General features: G+C 35.8%; 1 protein-coding gene across 3 annotated transcripts in view; it reads right to left on the bottom strand.

Annotated features, from left to right (window-relative positions):
- Positions 1 to 6,444: 6,444 nt before the first annotated feature.
- The window catches only part of LOC121371566 (conserved oligomeric Golgi complex subunit 3-like), a 40,040-nt gene continuing 23,682 nt past the window's right edge, over positions 6,445 to 22,802 (bottom strand). The window contains exons 17-22 of one of the 3 annotated variants that reach the window (XM_041497563.1): positions 21,437 to 21,481; positions 13,156 to 13,238; positions 12,025 to 12,159; positions 10,809 to 11,015; positions 8,741 to 8,839; positions 6,445 to 7,893 (exon numbers count right to left, since the gene is read on the bottom strand). In XM_041497563.1, the coding sequence (XP_041353497.1) occupies positions 7,861 to 7,893; positions 8,741 to 8,839; positions 10,809 to 11,015; positions 12,025 to 12,159; positions 13,156 to 13,238; positions 21,437 to 21,481 (602 nt within the window). In that variant the 3' untranslated portion in view covers positions 6,445 to 7,860. Of the gene's footprint in view, positions 7,894 to 8,740; positions 8,840 to 10,808; positions 11,016 to 12,024; positions 12,160 to 13,155; positions 13,239 to 21,436; positions 21,482 to 22,802 lie in introns of those variants that run through there. The other 2 variants (XM_041497572.1, XM_041497579.1) reach the window with 2 other exon arrangements.

Below are 22,802 nucleotides of genomic sequence, written 5' to 3'. Positions count from 1 at the left end.
CTGTTGGAGGTTTACTGGGTAGAAAAACAGAAAAGAAAAAGCCTGCTCGAGGTCTATGATTTATGTTCAAACAAAACAATTAGGTGTAATATTATTGTTTTCTGCATGACTTGTCATATGCGTTACATGCCAATTAACATTTTCTCTATGAACTTTTAGTATAGGCATATGGGTAAATCCTTTACTGAGGGCTTGGTCAGCCATAATATCTCCATAATCACTGTATATACTGAATACAAGAAACACAAATAGGATTTTCACCTGCGATATTACCGATAAATTTTAGTTTTTTTAATAAAGAAGGAATTAACACATTGAGATAGATAATTACAGGTTGGAATACCCTCTTATCAGTTCACAAAACTAAGCATTTGTAATCCTGTTTCAATTGCATCCTAATCATAACCCTAATTTGCATTTGATTTCATTTATACTTATTTCCGTGCTGGTATCCAATTAGGGTTCAAGCACACTGTCATGGGCACACACCTTGGCTGTCTGGGCTGTCTGTCCAGGACAGTGGATTAGTTGTTAGTGGTTAGTGAGAGAGAAGAGGATGTAGTGGTCTTACACCTACCCACTGAGTCGTTAAAACTCGCTCTGGGTGGCAGGCGGTACTGAGCAGCGAACCCTGTACCTACCAGCATTATGCTTAACCATGATGCCACCGAGGCTGGTATTTGCATTTCTTTTAATGTTCAGTATTTATAGCATAAAATAAGTTGAAGAAAACAAACACAGCATTGTGTAGTAGCTAGTGCTTGACCAACCTGAAACAAAACCCACCCCCTCCCCAAAAAAATAAAAATGAAGAAAAGAATACACGGTTCCCATTGTCATGCCCCAGTAACTTATGATGGGGTGGAGGGATTTAACCCCACCAGACCTTTATCTTTTATGCCTATGCACATGTATTCATAATAAACGGTGCCATACATAATTTATATGATCATTGTGCCATAAAGTTTTCACAAACTGCTCTTTTAGCGTGGCATTTTTCTAGCACATGTAGTTTGGTGAAATATTTTATATTGTGTATTTAAAAGTTTTCACACTCTTTGAAAAAGTATTTTAACTGTTTTTTGAAATGATGAATTCGTATGCAAGCAACTTTTTTTTTTTTTTTTTAAAGATATCTGGCAGGTTGTTCCAGTTCTTTAAAAAAGAAAAAGAAAAAAAAGAGCTGAATTTTTATTAACATTTTTATACTATTGAATATTTATTCTTTTGTCCATTCTGCTCATTCCTTAATCATGATCATAAATATCAGAGGTACGGGAATGGTCATAATAAGGGAATATATCAAAGAAAATTTAGCATTTTGTTTTGCTAATTTCAGGGCTTCTAGATTATGGTAGCCCCACTCCTATGGCAAGTGATATTCAATGTCGGGCTAGTAAATAATTAATACTGCCATGCCCGATGGCTAGTGATTTTTGGGGGTCAAATGTTGCAGTTAAGTCTATATTGTAAATATGAATATCCTGCCCCCCCCACTGTTAGTGTTTTTAAGCTCTATCTCTCTCTTTAGGTGATATATCCAACTTTTACTATCATTTTGTAAAATTGTATTAACTTTAAAGTAAAGTAGGGCTAGTGAATTTTAATTGTGGCTAGTAAATTTTTTAAATCACTGATCCCATGGCTTGTGGATTTTATAGAAATTCTAGAAGCCCTGCTATTTTCTGTCTTACAGGTATGGCGGTTATAGCATAACTTTTTCCATTTAGCTTAATGTTAATGATTTGTGTTTAACTGCATTTCTCACAGACTGAGTCCGAGAGCAATGAAACTTGGTTTATAGTGGCATTTATAGAGTGAACATTTAGTGTGATTCCACGTCGATATACCATGTAGGCCAAATATTTAATTCCACGAAATTCTTGCATTCATTTAATATATAATTGTGCTTCCATTCATGGTATAAATTCTTCCAATGTGCTTATAAACAATTAATAGTTCAATTGTGATTTCAGCAATGTCTCCAGGCTATAATAACACGTTATATGTACGGCTGAAACTATTAAAGATCCAAGTCGATCTTAGTTATTTATTGAAAATGTTTTTTAAATCATGAAAAAGTGTGACGGTGAATTTATACATGTACATGTATATTCAACATCAGTAGATTATCAGTTAGTTTTGATGTAATCATGCAGGGGAAAACAGAAGAAAAGTGGATAATACGGTTTACAAATGAATAGTTTCCTATATTGTACAGGAGGGTGGGGTGGGTTTTCATGTAATTGAAAAGTATGTACAAGTATTTTAATCATTTTCATTATAAAAATTAAAAATAGGGCAAAACCTACTGAACCTATATATAGCTTGATCCATTAAACTTTAATATTAGAATTTTGATAAATATATTTTGTTTTTTAATGTAACAGGGCACAGTATTTCATGAGAACCATTCTATTCGCATGTGGGTTACACAACTTTAAAATCACGAGAACTGTCAATCTGTTACTTGGTGAACAATTACATTCTAAAATTAAAAGTACCATATATCAGTAATAAAAGTTTAAATCAGGTTGTTTTTAAATACATTTGAACCACCAATGTAGCACAGAACTGTACTTCAAGTGTTTTAGGATTAGGCAGTTCTAACTCATCGGTTACGAGAATATAGTTCATTTAACCGAACAATCGGTTAGTTAATTAAAACTCACATGAACGGACTTCCGGTTACCTTAGATTTTGAAATATTGTCTCCTGCTATAATCATGTATTCAATGAAAATTTCAAAGATTGTTTTTAGTTTGTCTTCCACGGTGAGGTTTGCAGATTTTTATATGTTGCCCGGAAATGATTTTGTGTATTTATTTCGCATGTGTGGATAACAATGTCTTTTTACAAGCCCGTGTTCATTGCCGAATTACTTGTCTGTAAAATATGTGTATTACTTGTAGCTGAAGAGTTCTGTAAAATATGTGTATTACTTGTAGCTGAAGAGTTCTGTACAATATGGGTCCAAGGCCCCCATTTTTAAATAAACTCGTCTTTTTTTTTTTAAATGACTTTTTTTTATTGACTGTATTTTATTGTCCATTGAGAGAAAGGTCATGGGATCAGATTTGTTCAGTGAACTGGATTGGTTTGAGTGGATCAGTCCTATGAGGGGCGGAATGTAGCCCAGTGGGAGAGTGCTTGCTTGATGTGTGGTCGGTTTAGGATCGATCCCCATCAGTGGACCCATTGGCCTATTTCTCGTTCCAGCCTGTGCACCACGACTGGTATATCAAAGGCCATGGTATGTGCTATCCTGCCTGTGGGATGGTGTACATAAAAGATCCCTTGCTACTAATGAAAAAATATAGGTTTCCTCCAAGACTGTCAAAATTACCACGTTTGACATCCAATAGCCGATAATTAATAAATCAATATGCTCTAGTGGTGTCATTAAACAAAACAAACATTTTGAGAGAGAGGTCTTGGAATCAAATCTCTTCAGTGAACTGGATTGGTTTAGGTGGATCAATCCTATGATGGAAGCACCTCAGGCGAGCAGTCTACCAACTGAACTAGATCCCCCCAGTGTCCTCTAAACATCATTGCTGCTAAACAAATTATGAAAATTAACTTTTCCTGCAATAGTTGCCAATAGTGGCAGGATGTAGTCCGATGTGAGATTGATTTAATATCGGTGGGCCCATTGGGCTATTTCTAGTTCCAGCTAGTGCACCACGACTGGTATATAAAAAATCATGGTATGTGTTATCCTGTCTGTGGGATGGTGCATATTAAAGATCCCTCGTTACTATTGCAAAAGATGTAGCAGGTTTCTTGTCTAAGACTATTTGTCAAATTACCAAATGGTTCACAATAGCTGATGATTAATAAATTGATGTGCTCTAGTGTTGGTGTTAAACAAAAACTTTAAACTTTTAGATGCCAATATTAAATGGTTGTGTTATTACCCAGTACTTAAAATATATAATGTACCTGTACTTCAATTGGAACAAACCACCAATTTGGACCCAAGTAATTGACTAGGTGTTAAAAGTACATGTATATCTAAATATATTTTTTCTTTCAGTTTGTTTTTTCTGACACCAGTAATTGAATTGCAATACATATACTAATCGATTTATTAATCATTGGCTATTAGATGTCAAACATTTGATAATTCTGACAAATGTTTTAGAGAGGAAACCTGCTACATTTTTCCATTAGTAGCAAGGAAATCTGTTTTATTATTCATATGGTTCAACATAACCAAGTTACTAATAATCATACGAAGCACAGGTACAATAAAAAGTGTAATGACGTAATTTTGAGAAGCAACGTCATAACATAACGTTGCTTCTCCAGTCCAAGCTCAGACTGCATTTGAAATATGACATCATTTCGTCATCTCCTAGTTATGGCTGAAACATTTTGAGTTGAGTTATTCATAAAGAAAACAACAATAATACTATGGATAATAAAGAAATTGTTACACTCGCGTGTGTCGTACTGATTTTACGAAACTCATGTCAGAATTTATGTATTACCCTCACTCTTGCTCGGACAATACAAAAATCCTGACACTCGTTTCGTAAAACCAGTACGACACACAAGCTCGTATAATAATCTCTATATGTGCACCATCCCACAAACACGATAGCACATATCATAGCCTTTTGATATGCCAGTCATGGTGCACTGGCTGGACTGACAAATATTCCAGTGGGTCCACCGACAGAGATCAATCCCAGACTGACTGTGCATCAGGGGAGTGCTCTACCACTATAATATCAGATGACAAATGGCCTTTTATCTGCAATCTGCTGGATCAAATTTGACAAACAAAATTACTGTATAAATATGTTTATTATAATTATTTTTGCAACAACTGATATTTCCCCACAATAGAACTACAGAGCAGACACAATTTTAGAAAATCCGTGTAAAATAAATACCCAACACATCCGATATACCAACAGACTAACAACAACTGCCCACATTTACATAACACAAATAAAAACAGCACCTTTTATTAACAGTAACCTTTTTTTTGTACAGAAATAACAAAAATGTTAAATATTTAAAAAATGTATGGATAAACAGTATGGCTTAAAGTATCAGACTCGGGTTAAAACGCCTTAAAATGGACACTTGTAGTCCACCCCTTCATTCTATAAAAATTTGGGGGGTTTTGTAAATAATTTCAGTTTGGTTTGACGTAAGAAGAAAAAGTGAAAGTGTTTTGAAAATAGTATTTTTTTTGTTATTTTTGTGTCCAATTTGAAAAAACAATCGGCTCGGAAATGAACAAGTTGTTGTAAATTTTGTAGGATGAAAAAACAAGACCCTCAAGGTGGGACGGACTATAAGTCTGGTTAATCTACAAACCTGCAACACATTTGGATAAAATTACAGATTGAAGCAAGAGTCTGTGAAGTTGAAATACCCTTAAAAACAGACCAGAGCTCATCTCCATAACCATTACTTCTCAGAGGTATGTGCATTTCTCTAAAAAATGTGAAAAATGTATTTCATGTTAAAAACACCAGAATGATCGGAAACACTTCAGATGTACTGACATGGATAATCTAAACAATAAAATGTAAGTTATATCTGATTTTAATTATCAAAGACTGCTCAAGTAGTACAAAATATGCCATATTTTGCTGTACTCTTTAAAAACTAAGTAATGAGAGTTTGTGTGCTTTGTTTAATGACACCACTAGAGTGCATTGTTTTATTCATCGGCTATTGGATGTCAAACGTCTGGTAATTTTGATGTATAGTCATAGAGGGGAAAACTGCTACATCTTTAATATGCACCATCCCAGACAGGATAGCACATACCACGTCCTTTGATATACCAGTCATGGTACACTGGTTGGAACTAGAAATAGCCCAATGGGCTTAATGGAGAGAGATCTAAAGCGACAACACCGACTTCTCTCGCACTAACCTGGGGCCTGGACGAACAAACGAGATGACCAAGGTGTGTGTGCCCAGGACAGACTTGTCCACACATTTACCAACAAATTGCTAATCATGTTTTCTAGCACTTTAAAAAGCAATGAACAGCATGCTTATAGCATTATTTCGAAATGTTTTTACTTTTCAATTCTAATTTTGAAGACCTAAATGGCAAGAGACACACAAAACATACATGTTGTTGCAGCGATTTGCAAAATGTTCAGAATCTGTTAAAACACAATTATTTGTGAGTTATTGTAGTAATTTGTACGCGGGTGCATTATGGGTGAAATTTAAGCAGGATACCATGAAAGATCTTAACATATGTTATAATAATGCATACCGATGGATGATCGGACAACGACGACCATACAGTGCCAGCAAGATGTTTGTCAGTCATCGAGTAAAAAGCTTTGGCGCTTTACTTCGCTCAACAGCATATTCGCTGAAGAGCAGAATCGAAACAACTTCAAACGACCTACTTGCCCACCTGCGGTGTACAACTGTGTACGTCAAATCTATATGTGTAAATCGCTGGCACAAGCTGCTGTATATTATGTAATCAGTTTTGTATGTGATGTTTATATATGTTCTATGGATCTCTGATCTGAAATAAAAATCTATTATTATTATTATTATTATTATTATTAAAAACCCCCCATAAAAAAGACCCCATTTACAGTCTGAAATGAATCTCTCTTGAAACCAAAAAAAAAAAGAGAGCAAGTTTCTTAGTATTTATGAAAACGGCGATTACAATATTGACATTAAAATTCTAATTTAAATAAAACTTAAAGGTATTTTTGAGTGCTGTTTCTTAATGTTATGTTGCATAAAAATTCAATAAGATAAACCCCATTTTACATTCTGGTGGAATGTAACTAAAAATACGACCTAATGCAACTTGAAAATGAAACCCAAACAGGGGCCTAATTCACAAAGCTATCTTAGGCTCTGCTAGACAACCAAGCATTTTTTTTGCAAGTCTTTTTGCATTGCACTGCGATATCGCAAAGTTGTGAGAGTTTAGTGAATTAGGTCCTAGATGTACAGTAAAATCCCATTTCTAATACCTTTTCTGTTCTTTTGAACTCTGCCTTGTGCAGAGATACAAACTAGAATTTTAATATATTGTTTTATCATTCACATCAGATATGACAACCTTGTGTAAAGTGAAACCATACTTCAAAAAGTTCACAATTTGAGCTTGAGGATCGCCATGTTTTAAATGTGCAACATTCACCTAATTTTGGATTAACAAACGGATTGGTTTGCAACCCCTGCAATTAAAAAAATATCCACAGCAAAAAAACCTGCCACTGAAAAAAAAACCTGAATATAGTCCAAGGCCAAAACGTGCTGTGGAGAACTTGAAACACACAGCATTGCCAGTTGCCATGGGCAATTACAGGGGTTGGTTTGGCTGGACCAAAATCCTTTTAAGTTTATAGGTCGACATGGCTTCTACTGTGAAAACAGATTGATTACTCTATTCCTGTATTCACATTGGAAAACCATTAACAACAGTTCTGTTGTCTGTCTGTCTGTCCATCTATGAACAGAAACATAGGAGTGTTCAGTCTTGCATTCACACTGGAAAACCACTAACAACAGTTTTGTCATTTCTCTGTACGAGCATGCATGTGTGTGTGTGTATACTTCCATCCATATCTGTCCATCTACATGAATGTTTGCTCTATTTTTCGGACAGAACTCTTAACATCCTAGAAACATTCTTGAACATAATTCTGATATCCTCAAGAATGTTTTGGACAACTAATTTCTGCTTTATGCCATGGCCGAACAAAACACTAGCACTTCGCCGACAGAAGAAGCCGTGTTCTGTATAACACACTCTCTCATGAGATATCGTCATGGTATATATAGGTCACTCCTATGAGCACTATTATCACAGCTTTTTCCAGACACCTCTTCAAGCTTGTGTTAGCTCGGGGTTGTCGACAGGAGTAGATTTAACTGGAACAAAAAAAAGATAAAAATATTGTATTTCACATTCCAGTAATTTAGAATACAAATATGGTAAAAGATCTATATTTCCTTAGCTACAGTCACTAATCTAAGTGACATGAGAATGTACAACTCACCAATTCAACTTCTGATGTGGGAAAACACATTACATGTATCTACTGTTAGTAAATGAAAAATACCGGGGACAGATTATGTTATATCAACTAAAACAACTACCAATATCATAAAAACATGAAGCGGGTGAGGGTGTGTGTGTTTGTGTGTCAGAGCTCCTACTTAGGCCCAATTGTTTACAGTGCAATATTAAAGGGACACACCCTAGTTACGGCTACTTGTTAACCATTACAGCGTTGTTTTTCGCTATTAAACCCATTTTTTCACAAATAAAATTGCACTTTACTTACCGTTTATTATTTAGAATATACATTTCCATTCACCTGAAGTGTTTTTTGGTAATCCTGGTGTTTGTAATACCACAAAATGCATTTTTCGTATTTCTGAAAAACGGACGCACGTTTGAAAAAAAAACGTTGAGCAGACAAGGTCTAATCTATTTTTAGACGGGATATTTCCATTTCAATGTCACAGACGTTGGTATACCACGTGACCGTTATCATTTTGGTTCGGTTTGTTTCAAGCAATTGGGACATGGGGATTCCCATGGTATTTATCGATATAAAACCTGCTTTTTCACTCCATTTGATAAAAACGTGATTATAATTTATTTTCGCTGGATGGAACTAGGGTGTGCAGCTTTAAGACTTCATATATGTGTCCAGGGGAAATATAGATGAACGGATCCGCTAGGTCATATTCGATCCCTCCCCCCACTAACCTGTTCAGTACTGGGACAAGCTATAATCTGCTGGTCTTCCTCCTGGTAGAGGTTGCCCACGATCTGGGACAGCTGCTTGAAACTCTGAAGAACGTTCACCTGCAGAGAAAACCAATGATTGAACTTTGATTTATGACAGATTAGTGTTCGAAATACCACATGTTTACCTGGAAAATGCACACAGAAATTCCACAAGAGCAGATAGAAAGAAATATTTTATTTAACGACGCACTCGACACATTTTATTTATGGTTATGTGGCGTCAAACATATGGTGAAGGACCACACAGATAGTCAGAGAGGAAACCCGCTGTCGCCACTTCATGGGCTACTCTTTTCGATTTGCAGCAAAGGATCTTTTATATGCACCATCCCACAGACAGAGTAGTATATACCATGGCCTTTGATATACCAGTCGTGGTGCACTGGCTGGAACGAGAAATAGCCCAATGGGCCCACCAATGGGGATCGATCCCACATCGAGCGAGTGCTGTACCACTGGGCTACGTACCCCCCCCCCCCCCCCCCCCCCGTTTGCACGTTACCTGAGGTTGTCAAAATGAATAGGTGCGAATTTTGCAGGCAGTTTTTAAAAATTTTAAATGTGGTAAATGTGAGACTTAGTCAAAAGTGAAAAGAGATGAGACCTTTGTTTTTAAAAGCACCCAGTGTACTGATTTCTGAAACTTGCATGACAGCAAATAATGACATGTTACTAACAAAACATTCTCTACCACAGTTATATCCAGCTACAACATGTAGGTGCGATGTTTTGAGTGTTTTAAAAATTTAAAATAAAATTTAAATAAATTACCCCAAAAAATCAGAAATGGACAAATTTGAATACTGTAAATCAAGAAATGTTAGTAAGCATAAAATGTTAGCGAATTTAGCGAAGCCACACAAGTCATACAACGGACTATTCCAAAAAAATGTTTGTGCGATTGTCTTTCTGTTATTAACTGAACTCGCAACAATGGTTACATGCAATTGATTAAACCAAAAGGATAGCAAACAACAATAGTTAGTTAGAATGCACATTACTGCAATTTTCTACTAAATTCAAGACGTCAAAATATGTTAAAAAATATTTCAGCGGATCCTACAACTTAAGTTTATTCTTTTTTTAGTTTCGGATACGATGACCTCGCTAAAGTTCTATGTCGCTAAAATGTCACTTTTGGGGTTTGGCTAAATTTTAAAGGCATATTGTCACAGACCACTGACCTATTTAAAGGCATATTGTCACAGACCACTGACCTATTTAAAGGCATATTGTCACAGACCACTGACCTATTTAAAGGCATATTGTCACAGACCACTGACCTATTTAAAGGCATATTGTCAGACCACTGACCTATTTAATGGTCTAACGAAGTACTACCTGAACAAAAATAATTAGATTTGTCCCTAAATGTATTTTATTCAACCATCTTCACAACCACCATACTCCATTTATTAATGACATTTTGTAAAAAAATAATTGAATTATGGCAATGGTCCATAATTCAAAAACTAAAATTGCCGAGAGGGTTGAGATGGATTTCATTCCATCATGGTTCAGTTAAAGTGATGCGATAGCTAGATTTGGTTTCCAATAATTAATGTAATTTTAATTTATTATCCATTGTTAGAGAAATAAGGTCCTTAAATCCATAACAGTTTGCCTTTAAAGGGACATTCCTGAGTTTGCTGCATTGTAAGAATTTTCCGACTAATAAAATATTTCTATGATTAAACTTACATATTAAATATATTTTCTTGTTTAGAATATCAGTATCTGTATATTCAATGTGTTTCTGATCGTCTTAATATTTGTAAAAAGCCCAAACTGAATTTTGTCTTCAAATAATATATTTTAGGAAGTAAAATGAAATTTAACCTACTACAAATATTAGAACGATCAGGAACACGTTTAATATACAGCCACTAATATTTTATGCAGATACATATATTCGATATTTAATTACAATTGTTAAAAAGTCTCTGTTAGTCGATAACATCTGAAAAATTGCAGCAAACTCAGGAATGTCCCTTTAAGATCGCTAATATTTTATGATTTACAGTACCTTAATAGGTTTAAAGAGAATGTTCTCAGTTTCTCGGTTAGCTAGATACAGACTCATGCTCCGCTGAACACCGGGTAGCTTTGTTTTCACATTACGATATGCTTCAGTGACAACATCATGCACTTTCTCAGGCGTGGCGAATGGCTGCTGGCGCAACGTGATGTTCTTTCCAACTTCTTCCTTCTTCATATTAATTATAACATCGGCCTGAAAGATGAGAGAAGACAAAAAAAAAAATGGAACATTAGCAGGGATTTTAAAATTCAAGTACAAGTGATGTCAAAATGAAGACAATTTTTTTTTTACTGGAGATGCCAATAGATATTTTGTTGTTTTTGCGCTAGTATCCAATACAGTTCAAACTGATGTTTAATACAAGTTATATATGAAAACAGAAAAATATTAACACAATATGTATACACTGCCGGACGAAATTTAAAAAATATTTTCTAAGTTCAAGGGCCATAACTCTGTCAAAACAACTGTACATGACAAGTTTGTTTTGTTTAACGACACCACTGGAGCACATTGATTAATTAATCATCGGCTATTAGATGTTAAACATTTGGTAATTCCGACTCGTAGTCATCAGAGGAAACCCACTACATTGTTCCTAATGCAGCAAGGGATATTTTATATGCACTTTCCCACAGACAAGATAGCACATACCACGGCCATTGACCAGTTGTAGTGCACTAGCTGGAACGAGAAACAAAACAACTAGTTGAATGGATCCACCGACGTGGTTTGATCCTGCGATGCAAACACCTAGTGCCCTTCATAAATATTTCCAGGTTTGCCTTTGGAGTAATTTATGTAGCAACAGCAAGGTCACTATCTTGGGATGAAAATGATATAAGAAACAAATTCTGGAAAATGTTGCAGGGTATGCAGGGTCTTGAACAGCACTTTAATATAAAATTGTGAAATATTTGGAAATATTTATAATCTCTAACTACAATGAAACCTCTCAAAACCGGACCCTCTGTAAACCAGAATTCCCTCAAACCCGGACATTTTTCATGGGACCTTTTTTAAAAATTAGTAAAGAACTTAACCTCTCTAAACCAGATACCTCTAAAAACCAGACATTTTACTTGGTGCCCAGGGTGTCCGGTTTAGAGAGGTTTCACTGTATTTAGTCCAAGTGTAAAAAATTAAACATGAAACAGCTGTAATGCAGAGTGTTCTGGGGTGTAGTAAACGGTAGCTGTACCCGGGAGAGGAATGTCTGCAGCGGTCTGATGAACGTTTCCGTGACGGTGTGGATAAACTCCTCGCACGTTTTCTTCAGTTGCTGATCCACGTCTCGCTTAGAGTCGACAAAATATTCCTTTACTTGTGGCGTTCCCTGAAATTAATAATGTAAAATATAAAATAGATTATTGTCAACTATACTCCAAGTTCCTTGAAATTGATAAAGATGTTTGTTTTGTTTTAAAGACACCACTAGAGCACATTGATTTATTAATCATCGGCTACTGGATGTCAAACAATTGGTAATTCTGACATAAAAGTCTCAGAGAAGAAACCCTTTTTTTCCATTAGTAGCAAGGGATCTTTTATATGCACCATCCCGCTGACAGAACAGCACATACCATGACCTTTTATATACCAATCGTGGTGCACTGGCTGGAACAAGAAATAGCCTAATGGGCCACTGACTGGGTTCGACTGAAATTAATAGAATAGTTATTCTCCCATCCCTAGCTATGTAAGATTGACCCATTCCACGACGTCAGCCCATACGGAATAAATCTATCTTGTATAGGCTATGACATCGTTGTGTTTAACATGGGGAATATTATGTTGTTGGTAATAAATGTATATGACATATTAATGCGTTTTAGATCAATATTTTGTTATGTAAAATTATATTTAACACATAAAACAGATGCAGCAAATATATGATAGTGTAATTTATTTATGATAATATATCAAATAAAGAAATTACTTTTTTAGCCATCTTTGTCTATTCATGTAAAATAATGGTTTATTTATCGAATAGATGGGAGAAAAAGACTCCATGATATGCAGTCATGTGGGATAGAAAAAGTACACCCTAGGTGGTGGAAATTTCGACCCTGGGGCTTCGCAAGCCTTGTCCCAGGTAAAAATTTCCATCACCTCGGGTATACTTTTTCTATCCCACATGACCACATATGATGGAGTCTATTAATCTAGGGTCTTCTCTACAATACTCCAATGTATTTCATTAGTGCACTTACCCTGTACTATCTTTTTCAATGTATATCAACAAACAAACAAACAATGGGAACAATTTTCAATGGTGCCAAGGGTTAAATTTACGAGAGAGAAAAACGAGAAGAAAAATAGAAATACTTGCCTCAAGAATAAACTGCAGCAGGGAATTGTTACTGTTTAAAACAAACAGCTGAGATTTCTTCTGAAGTAATGAATAAGCTGCATCTAAAATAAAACAAAAGTTATAATTATCTTAATACAATATCCTGGGAGAACCTTAAAATATATATATTGTTTTATAATATTGTGTGCTATAATTTCTTTACTAGTATCAAGTCATAAAAACTGACTCAAGTACATCCTACACCCCCTTCTAACCACACACACACACACACAATTTGTGTTACCATAACGTTAAAGTCACAGACTATCAGAAAAAAAGAAAGAAATGTTTTATTTAACGACATACTCAATACATTTTATTTACAGTTATATGGTGTCAGACATATCGTTAAGGACCACACAGATATTGATAGTGGAAACCCGCTGTCGCCACTTCATGGGCTACTCCTTTCGATCAGCAGCAAGGGATCTTTTATATGCACCATCCTACAGACAGGGTATTAAATAGCACAATGAGGCCACCGACGGGGATCGATCTCACATCGAGCGAGCGCTGTACCACTGGGCTATGTCTTGAGTCTAGACTTTAAAAGTTTAATAAGCACAGGAACAATGGTCACTAGCTCATACACTGACTTATAAGCTGAATCTGATTTTTAAACTGCAACTGTTTGTTTGTTTGTTTGTTTGTTTGTTTGTTTAACAACACCACTAAAGCACATTGATTTATTAATCATTGGCTGTGGGTAATTTTGGCAAATAAGTCTTAGAAAAGAAACCTGCTAAATGTTTCCATTAGTACCAAGAGATCTTTTATATGCACCATCCCAATGACAGGATGGCACATACCACAGCCTTTGAGAACTGCAATTGATGACATCTTATCCAGTACATTTGTAAATTAATGTAGGCCCTATTTAAAATCAAACCTGCTCAAAATGGTCACCTCTTTTACACAACCACCTGTTAAAAGCTGGGCACATATCTCTTAGATTGTCTCGTACAATAAATGTCATTTCCGATGAGAATACTCATATATCTGACATATTTGTGCACAAACCTCTCTTCCAGTCCAATGGCCAACATTTTTTTTCTTGACACAACTTATTTTATATTAATTTCCTGGATTAAAAACGTCATACATTTTGTAGGTCTGCAAAGTCGGCCAGACAAATGTCGTTCCTGGTATCATATCTCCACAATGACGATTTCACCATGAGATGGTTGGAAGGAAGGAAATGTTTTATTTAACAACACACTCAACACATTTTATTTACGGATATGGAGCGAGGACACCCACTATCGCCAATTCATGGGCTACTCTTTTTGATTAGCAGCAAGGGATCTTTCATATGCACCATTTCACAGACAGGATAGTACATACCACAGCCTTTCATATACCAGTTGTGGTGCACTGGCTGGAACGAGAACTAACCTAATGGACAGGGATCGATCCTAGACCGACCGCGCATCAGGCGAGCGCTTTACCACTGGGCTACGTCCCACCACATGCGATGGTTGGAAGTTGTTGGAGAAAACGTCTGACATGTCACTTTCTCCTGACACCGATTCCATCATACTACAGCCCCTGCACCACCAGAAATCAGATTTCAAGGTATTTCACATTATTGGCTGTTTAATACGATATATATTGTATTACAGAATTACAGAGATACGTGCCTGGCTTCAGTAAGCAACCTAATGACACAAGAATATGGATGGCACTTTACTGGGGTTAGTAAAAAGAATTTGCACTGAAAAATTTGAAGTTACAATTATGATTTCAGCATAAGCACTGTATAATCATAAGTACAATTCAGTATCAAGTATTACTGTAACAACTGTTAGATAAATAAATCAGTGCCATTTAAGCCACATTGCTCAACAGATTATTAAGTATATATATCAAGGGATGTCAAGCATAACCGATTATGTCCAAACAAATGGTGTTTAGATTAACAAGTATTAATGTTTAAACTATTCTTTAAAATCCCAAAACAAAAACAAATTGTTTACTTATTCAAATTATATACATAATAGGTTTTCATCTTTCATATTACTATTGTATACTTTTTATGTCCCCAAAAATACATGTAATCTAAAATAGTGGACTACTGTAAAAAAAAAATTATGAGTGCACATAACAAACCTCGATGTTAGCCTTCAATATATACATGTACATGTAGCTTTAGTAGCAAGCAAATGTCCCACCTCAAGTAATAAAAACAACAAAACAAAAAAACCCCATCACTCCACCCCCCAAAACAAAGAATAAAACATGACACGAATCTGCCCTAAAATGGTCCAGCCTTTGTCCTGAAAAGGGGTGGGGGCGTGGCCTAGTGGTAAAGCACTCGCCTTATGCACAGTCGATCTACAGTCAATCCCAATCAGTGGGCCCATTGGGTTACATGTGTATATCTCGTTCTTGCTAGTGCTCCACAACTGGTATAACAAAGGCTGTGGTATGTACCATCCTGTCTCTGGGATGACATGCAGCATATAAAAAATCTCTTGCTTCTAATCGGAATGAGTAAGCACATTACACATTGCAGGGTGGCAGCAGGTTTCCTCTCTCATTATATATGTTGTCCGTAACCATATGTTCATAGGAAGGAATGAAATGTTTTATTTAATGACGAACTCAACACATTTTATTTTAAGGTTATATGGCGTCAGACATGGTTAAGGACCACACAGATATTGAGAGAGGAAACCCGCTGTCACCACGTCATGGGCTACTCTTTTCGATTAGCAGCAAGGGATCTTTTATATGCACCATCCCACAGGCAGGATAGTACATACCACGACCTTTGTTACACAAGTTGTGGAGCACTGGCTGGACCATATGTTCACAGCTACATTGTATAATAACTGTAAATAAAATGTGTTTAGTGCGTTGTTTAATCAAACATTCCTTCCGTATCCTGAAAAATCTTAAATTCCCTAGATCTCTCGTCAAATATGACATAAGTATATGGAGGGGGTGGGGTGTTGGGTGGAAACATCTGACCTCGATAAAAAATTATTTCAGAAGTTAAAAAAAAAAAGGAGAGTACTAAAACCCATAAAATAAGCTAATATGATATTATTAAAATTTGAAACTACAAGTATATTAACAAGATAAACCATCCCTTTTTAAAGAATCATACACCTCACCAAAGAATGGCACAAAACGTAATGTACAAAATCCAGTTATTATACAGGTGGACTTAGGATTATGTACCTGACCAGATTTAGAGGCAGCAAATTGCATTGTCCATGTTGTCCCTTGCAAAAATAGTTTAATCAACAACTAAAGCTAAAGTTTGTTTTTGTTTAATGACACCACTAGAGCACATTTAATCATCGGCTATTGGATGTCAAACATTTGGTTATTTTGATATAGTCTTACAGAGGTAACCCACTACATTTTTCCATTAGTAGCAAGGGATCTTTTATATGCACCATCCCACAGACAGGATAGTACATACCACAGCCACTTGTGGTGCACTGGCTGGAACAAGAAATAGCCCAATTATTTTGGCCCACCGACTAATCAGCAACTGTCCACACCCATTAAAAATCCTGGATCTGCCAATGATGTCTTATTAAAATAAAAGTTAACGTTTAAACAGAAACGATTTCATGAATGATGTGACAGCTGAGAAGGTCTGTGTTATCACCATGCAATAAAAATGAATGAATGAATGAAAGAATGAAAGAATGAATGAATGAATGTTTGATGATGTCCCAGCTTGAAGAAAACACACTGGCTATTGAACATGCAATAAACAATGAATGAATGAATGAATGAATAAATGAATTAATGAAAGTGTAACGATGCCCTTGATTGAAGAAAACAGTCTGGATATTGACCATGCAATAAAAATGAATTAATGAATGCTTAATGATTCCCCTGCTCAAAGATAATACCCTGGCTAGTAGGTGTAAAACCAAGATACCGCGTGATATCCCCACATCCACTGTAACCACCTTGTGAACACTACCACCACAGCTTCAACTACCACCACACCAGCTACTATTACTATATAAGTAACTTATGCTTGAGCATTAATGAACATAGCAACACTGTCTTGCATTTTATTTGGCTATGAAAACTTAATAATACCAGTACATTTTCAAAAAGAATTCAAAATAATTTCTAACGATAAGATAGGATAGGATACCATGTATTAATGTGCCTATATCCAGTTAAGGTTCAGGCATTTCTCTTGTAGGTACAATCTCTGACCTTGCCTAAGTTAAAAGAATTTAAAAAGAAAGAGTTAACAAGTCAAAGATAAAAAGGAATTGATTGCTAGACTGAATATCTATATAATTTGGAGCATTTTTGAGATCTTGATAAGCCAAATCCACCTGAACAAGAGAGTATCAGACTTGGGTATAGTCCAGTCAGCATGGTTCGTATAGTGGTGTGGACTCCGAAGAAGGAAGGAAGAAATGTTTTGTTTAACAATGCAATGAAAACATTTTATTTACGGTTATATGGCATCGGACATATGGTTAAGGACCACACAGAGATATTGAGAGAGGAAACCCGCTGTCGCCACTTCATGGGCTACTCTTTTTGATCAGCAGCAAGGGATCTTTTATATGCACCATCCCACAGACAGGATAACACATACCACGACCTTTGATATACCAGTCGTGGTGCACTGGCTGGAGCAAGAAATAGCCCAATAGGCCCACCAATGGGGATCGATCCCAGACTGACCGTGCATCAAGTGAATACTTTACCACTGGGCTATGTCCTGCCCCCCCCCATGTACCAATATTTAACAAAGTCCATAAATAGTAATTGGGGTCGCCTACGCTTCCTGTTTTTTTTTCTTAGAGTGGGGCGGTCAATCCTCCAGTGCTGCTAGGACAGGCAGAAACTACATGTGAACAACCATATCTTTCGACAGAATGGCTGTCATACGAATCACTGAAAAACATGTTGACTAAAATCAGCCAGAAAAATAAGGTGAAGGAAAGGAATCTTGCTAAAAGGGCATCTTCCCTTGTGGTGCAGGCTGTCGAAATGACAAATGTTCCAGCATTCAATCAGTCCCAATGACCGCATACATCCCAGTAGAAATCTCTATTCCGTTTACAAAAAAAAAAAAAAAAAAAGGTGTATTCCCAAGTCGAGCACGTGAAAGCATGTGCGGTGTGTGTGTACTGTGCACAGGCGAAACAAACATATCTTACCACAGCGAGCTCCAGAATCCAGAACAGTATATGTTCATTAATATAAACACTAATGTAATCTGGTTATTAACTGTTACACTGTTTACAATAGTTAATTCTTATATGCGATGGGATGAGAAAAACAACTGCGTAAATAAGGTGACAGATTTTATTGATTAAAAGGCAAAATACATATTTGAATTTATAACAAGTGTTGATGACATTGTAGCTCCCTCCCTCCCAGCTGTGTAAAAGTTTGCTTTGTTTAACAACACCACTAGAGCACATTGATTTATTAATCATCGGCTATTGGATGTCAAACATTTGGTAATTTTGACATACAGTCTTAGAGAGGAAACCTGCAACATTTTTCCATTAGCAGAAATGAATCTTTTGTTAGTACCATCTCACAGACAGAATAGCACATACCACAGCTTTTGATATACCAGTCGTGGTGCACTTGGTGGAATGAGAAATAGCCCAATGGGCCCACTGACGAGGATCAATCCCAACCAACTGAACGCTTTACCACTGGGCTATGTCTCGCCCCACCCCCCCACCCAACTGTGTATGACAAACTTGAAAAACCCTACCTTTTAGAAACAGAATAACGGGCGACGCCCTAGTGTTGCCGTACATAATAATATTTTTAGTCATGAATATTCGACACCTAATTAAGCTTTAGAGCACTATTAAAGCAACTGCCCTGGGTTTGCTGCCATTGAAAGATAATTTTGACTTAAAATAAAAATATTTTAATGACCTAAAATTACATCCCAAATAACAAGAATACAATGTAGTTTCTTGTTTTGAATATCAGTGTCCGTATATTCAACATGTTTCTCGTTGTCCTAATGTTTGCAAGTAGCCCAAATTGGATTTGATTTTTCCAATATGTGCGGAAAAGAAATATATTAGGAAATAAAATGAAGATTGACTTAATACAAACACTGACGATCAGAAACATTTAATATACATGTACACCACTAATATTTTATACATAAAAATGTATTTTAGTCATTAAAACATCACTGTACATCACCAACATCTTAATGGCAAGAAACTAAGGACAGTCTCTTTAAACGATTATCCAGAAATGATCACATGGGTTGGGTTGGAAAGAGGAGAGGAAAACAATCCAATTATCTTTAAAAACAATAGGAGTGTCACGTTATCACACTTTCTAACTGTGTGAATTTTGTCTATATAATATCTTCCGTAATACATACCGGGTACATGTATACGGTATGATTGTTGAGGCAGGATCTTTAAATTTGGTTCAGTACATGGAAAGCAGTGTGTCACATACCATATTTAGGTCACAGTGACCCATTTTGTCATGATATTGCGAGTTAAAATTATATATTACATTACCGGTAAGCAGTTGGTTTTTATTTTATTTTTCTGAGTTTGGTGGGATTACATGTCTGTGAAAAGGATCTTGGTAGGAGCGGACCGTAAATGGTCTTTAAAACCTTTATGTGAGGATTTGGGCAAATGAAAGAAAGAAAGAAAGAAAGAAAGAAAGAAAGAAAATGATACATCAGCTCATTTTACATAAGGCAGGGCTCGAAAAAGCGGCCTGTGAAAAGTGAAAAGCAGTCTTTTTTTTTAGACTTGGCAGATGAGACAGAAATTCACCTGCTAAAACAACTCAAAATATCACAGGTTATTTGTCAAGGGACAGACGTATGTATGATTATCTCATCTGCTATTCATCTTGTGATTCAGTTCTAATGCCGTAATTCTTTAAAATATATATTTTTTTTATTCACACAGTAAATATAGGACATCATTTACATGGCCGTGACGGGATACTAAAAAACTAAATGGGTTACCTGAATTAATTTTGTTTTTGAATAACCCATAAATGGTGCATGCCAAATTTCCACTCAAAAAGAGTCCTGACGTACAGGTATTTATACATGAAGTTAAAATTTGTTTTGTTAAACGACACCACTAGAGCACATTGATTTATTAAATATCAGCTATTGGATGTCAAACATTTGGTAATTTTGACATATAGTCATAGAGAGGAAATCAGGGCTCGAACTTTAGAATTTGTCTCCCACAGCAAGTTTTAAAAGAATTGTCATGTGTGAAACAGCCCACCGATAGCAATTGTGAGCCTGCCTATGGCAAAAAAAAATTAAAGTGACATTTGCAGAAAATAAATATGAATAAAAGGTTATTTTGCTATATGGAAAAATATTTCAAATGTGAAAATGTTAAATATTGGCAGATTATGTACACCAGGTGTGTATATTTTGCCATTGTTGAATTTTACCAATGGCACCATCGGTAATGCTCTATACCTATGGCAATTTATCACTCAATGACGGCAATTGCCGTCGGTGCCATTGTGATATTCGAGCCCTGGGAAACCCGCTACATTTTTCCATAGCAGCAATGTTTTTGTTATCTCCCATTTCCAACCCTAGCCATGAGGTCATCTCTGGAAGAAACATAAATTTAACAAGCATTCTGAGAGTACTGCAATACATGTCCTCTACCTGGCACAATTTGTTTTTTGTATTTCCTAAAGTCCATGGCCATAACTCTGTGAAAAATGGATAAATTGCCATGAAAGTCAAATTTGATTCGTAACAGAACATGATAAAGCTATAACCAAATTTTCAATTCAATATGTTGAAGCATTGCTAAAAAAAGAAACATTTTGTTTTCTAAGTTCAAGGGCCATAACTCTGTCAAAAATGAGTAAATCTTCATGAAAGTCAAACTTAATCGTTAACAGAATGTGAAAAAGCGATACACAAAATTTTAACTCAATATCTTAAGGCTTTGGCTGCAAAACAAAGGTCATAACTGTCAAAAATGGGTAAATCACAATGAAAGTCAAACTTAATCTGTAACAGTACATGATAAAGCTAGACACACAATTTCAACTCAATATTTGAAGGCCTTCTGAAAAAAAAAAAAAATCTTGAAAACTATATGTGGGACAGACAGAAGGACGGAGATGAAACCCATAGTCCCCTCCGGTTGGACCGGTAGGGCACTAACAAGCTTTTAAGAAATCCCGATTAGCAAATTGATAAATATTGCATGCACACTAGATTATTACAATTACGTAGCTATTTCACCATGAGCATAAAGTAGCCTACCTACAAACAAACCCAGACCTAAGCTTCCCTCCGCTTGACTCATTTCTGTCGGCAAAACAAAGAAAAAACTCAGCAGCAGAATATAGCGAACAGCAAAAGAAATGCAAATGTTTTACTACATAAATTATGTAATCATTACTTACTATATAACAATGGGGTTTTTTTTCATGATAAAATATATTTTTTCGTAATTAAACTGTCAGTATGGGTCTAAAGGGTCTCAAGACAATGATAATTTTAACAGACTCAAAAAACTAATGAAATTCAAAAAGAATAATTTAAAAACATTTTTTTTAAATTTAGTCACAGAATCCCAGTTACAGATAGACCTGTCCCCATGAATCAACCTGGGTGGCATTAAAGGACAGGCAGCCAACACGACCATGATTGATTACAAATAACAAGTGTTCAATAAATGCTAAAGTGAGCACTTAAAAATGAAACAACTTGAAGAATAGCTCTAGACTGCATTTAAATTAAATTTAATTCTTGCATTGTTTTGTTGTTCAGTATAGGAGGCACATAATGGCCTGCATAGCTCACCTAACTACACTTGATGCAGGCTTAAAAACAGCATCCTGATACAACAGGTACAAGTACAGGTATGTCTTTTATCACAAAAATGTACACATTTCGTTTAAAGCCACTAACCCTAGTTTCTGAGGTATGGACTTTTCTGTTTCACATATAAAACATTTTTCGTTACTATAAACACCTGGGCATGAACTTGTAAAACTTTAGACTCAAATCTTTAATGATGTTACACAGTGTATTTTCTCTGTGTTTGCCATGACATTAATGTCTCAAAACAGTATTAGAGATTTTAGTTGAATGGTTGAATTTACGAAGCCTGTTGTTCTTAAACATAGCTGTTTAAAGTGACAGACCATAGTTTTTAAACACCACCTTGCATTTTTCACTATTAATGCCGTTTTTGATAATTTAAATTAGAAGTACTTACATACATTTTATTGGTTAGAATATTAATTTCCGTACACCTGGAGTGGTTCTGGTCATCCCGGTTTTTGTAATATCCAAAAAATGCATATTTGATCATTCTAAAAAGGCACGTTCTTCTGAGAAGTAATGGTTATCGAGACCAGCTCTAGTTATTTTTAGACAGTATTTCCCTATTTAAACATCATAGACTTTAGCTTCTCTCTGTTATAACCGTATCCAAATGTGTTGCAGGTTTGTAGATTAACTAAACTTAGTGTTCATTTTCATGGCCGAAACTAGGGTCTGCACCTTTAAGCAAAGTAAACAGGCTTTGTTAAGTTAGCCCTACAAGTACAGGAGTAGGAGGACCAGAAACGTACTCTCTTACACACCTGTTGGTGAGAACATCATTCATTATTTTTGATAA

This window comes from Gigantopelta aegis, chromosome 1, assembly GCF_016097555.1.
Source record: "Gigantopelta aegis isolate Gae_Host chromosome 1, Gae_host_genome, whole genome shotgun sequence".
NCBI classification, from domain to species: domain Eukaryota; kingdom Metazoa; phylum Mollusca; class Gastropoda; order Neomphalida; family Peltospiridae; genus Gigantopelta; species Gigantopelta aegis.
This window is presented reverse-complemented; position numbering and strand designations above follow the sequence as displayed.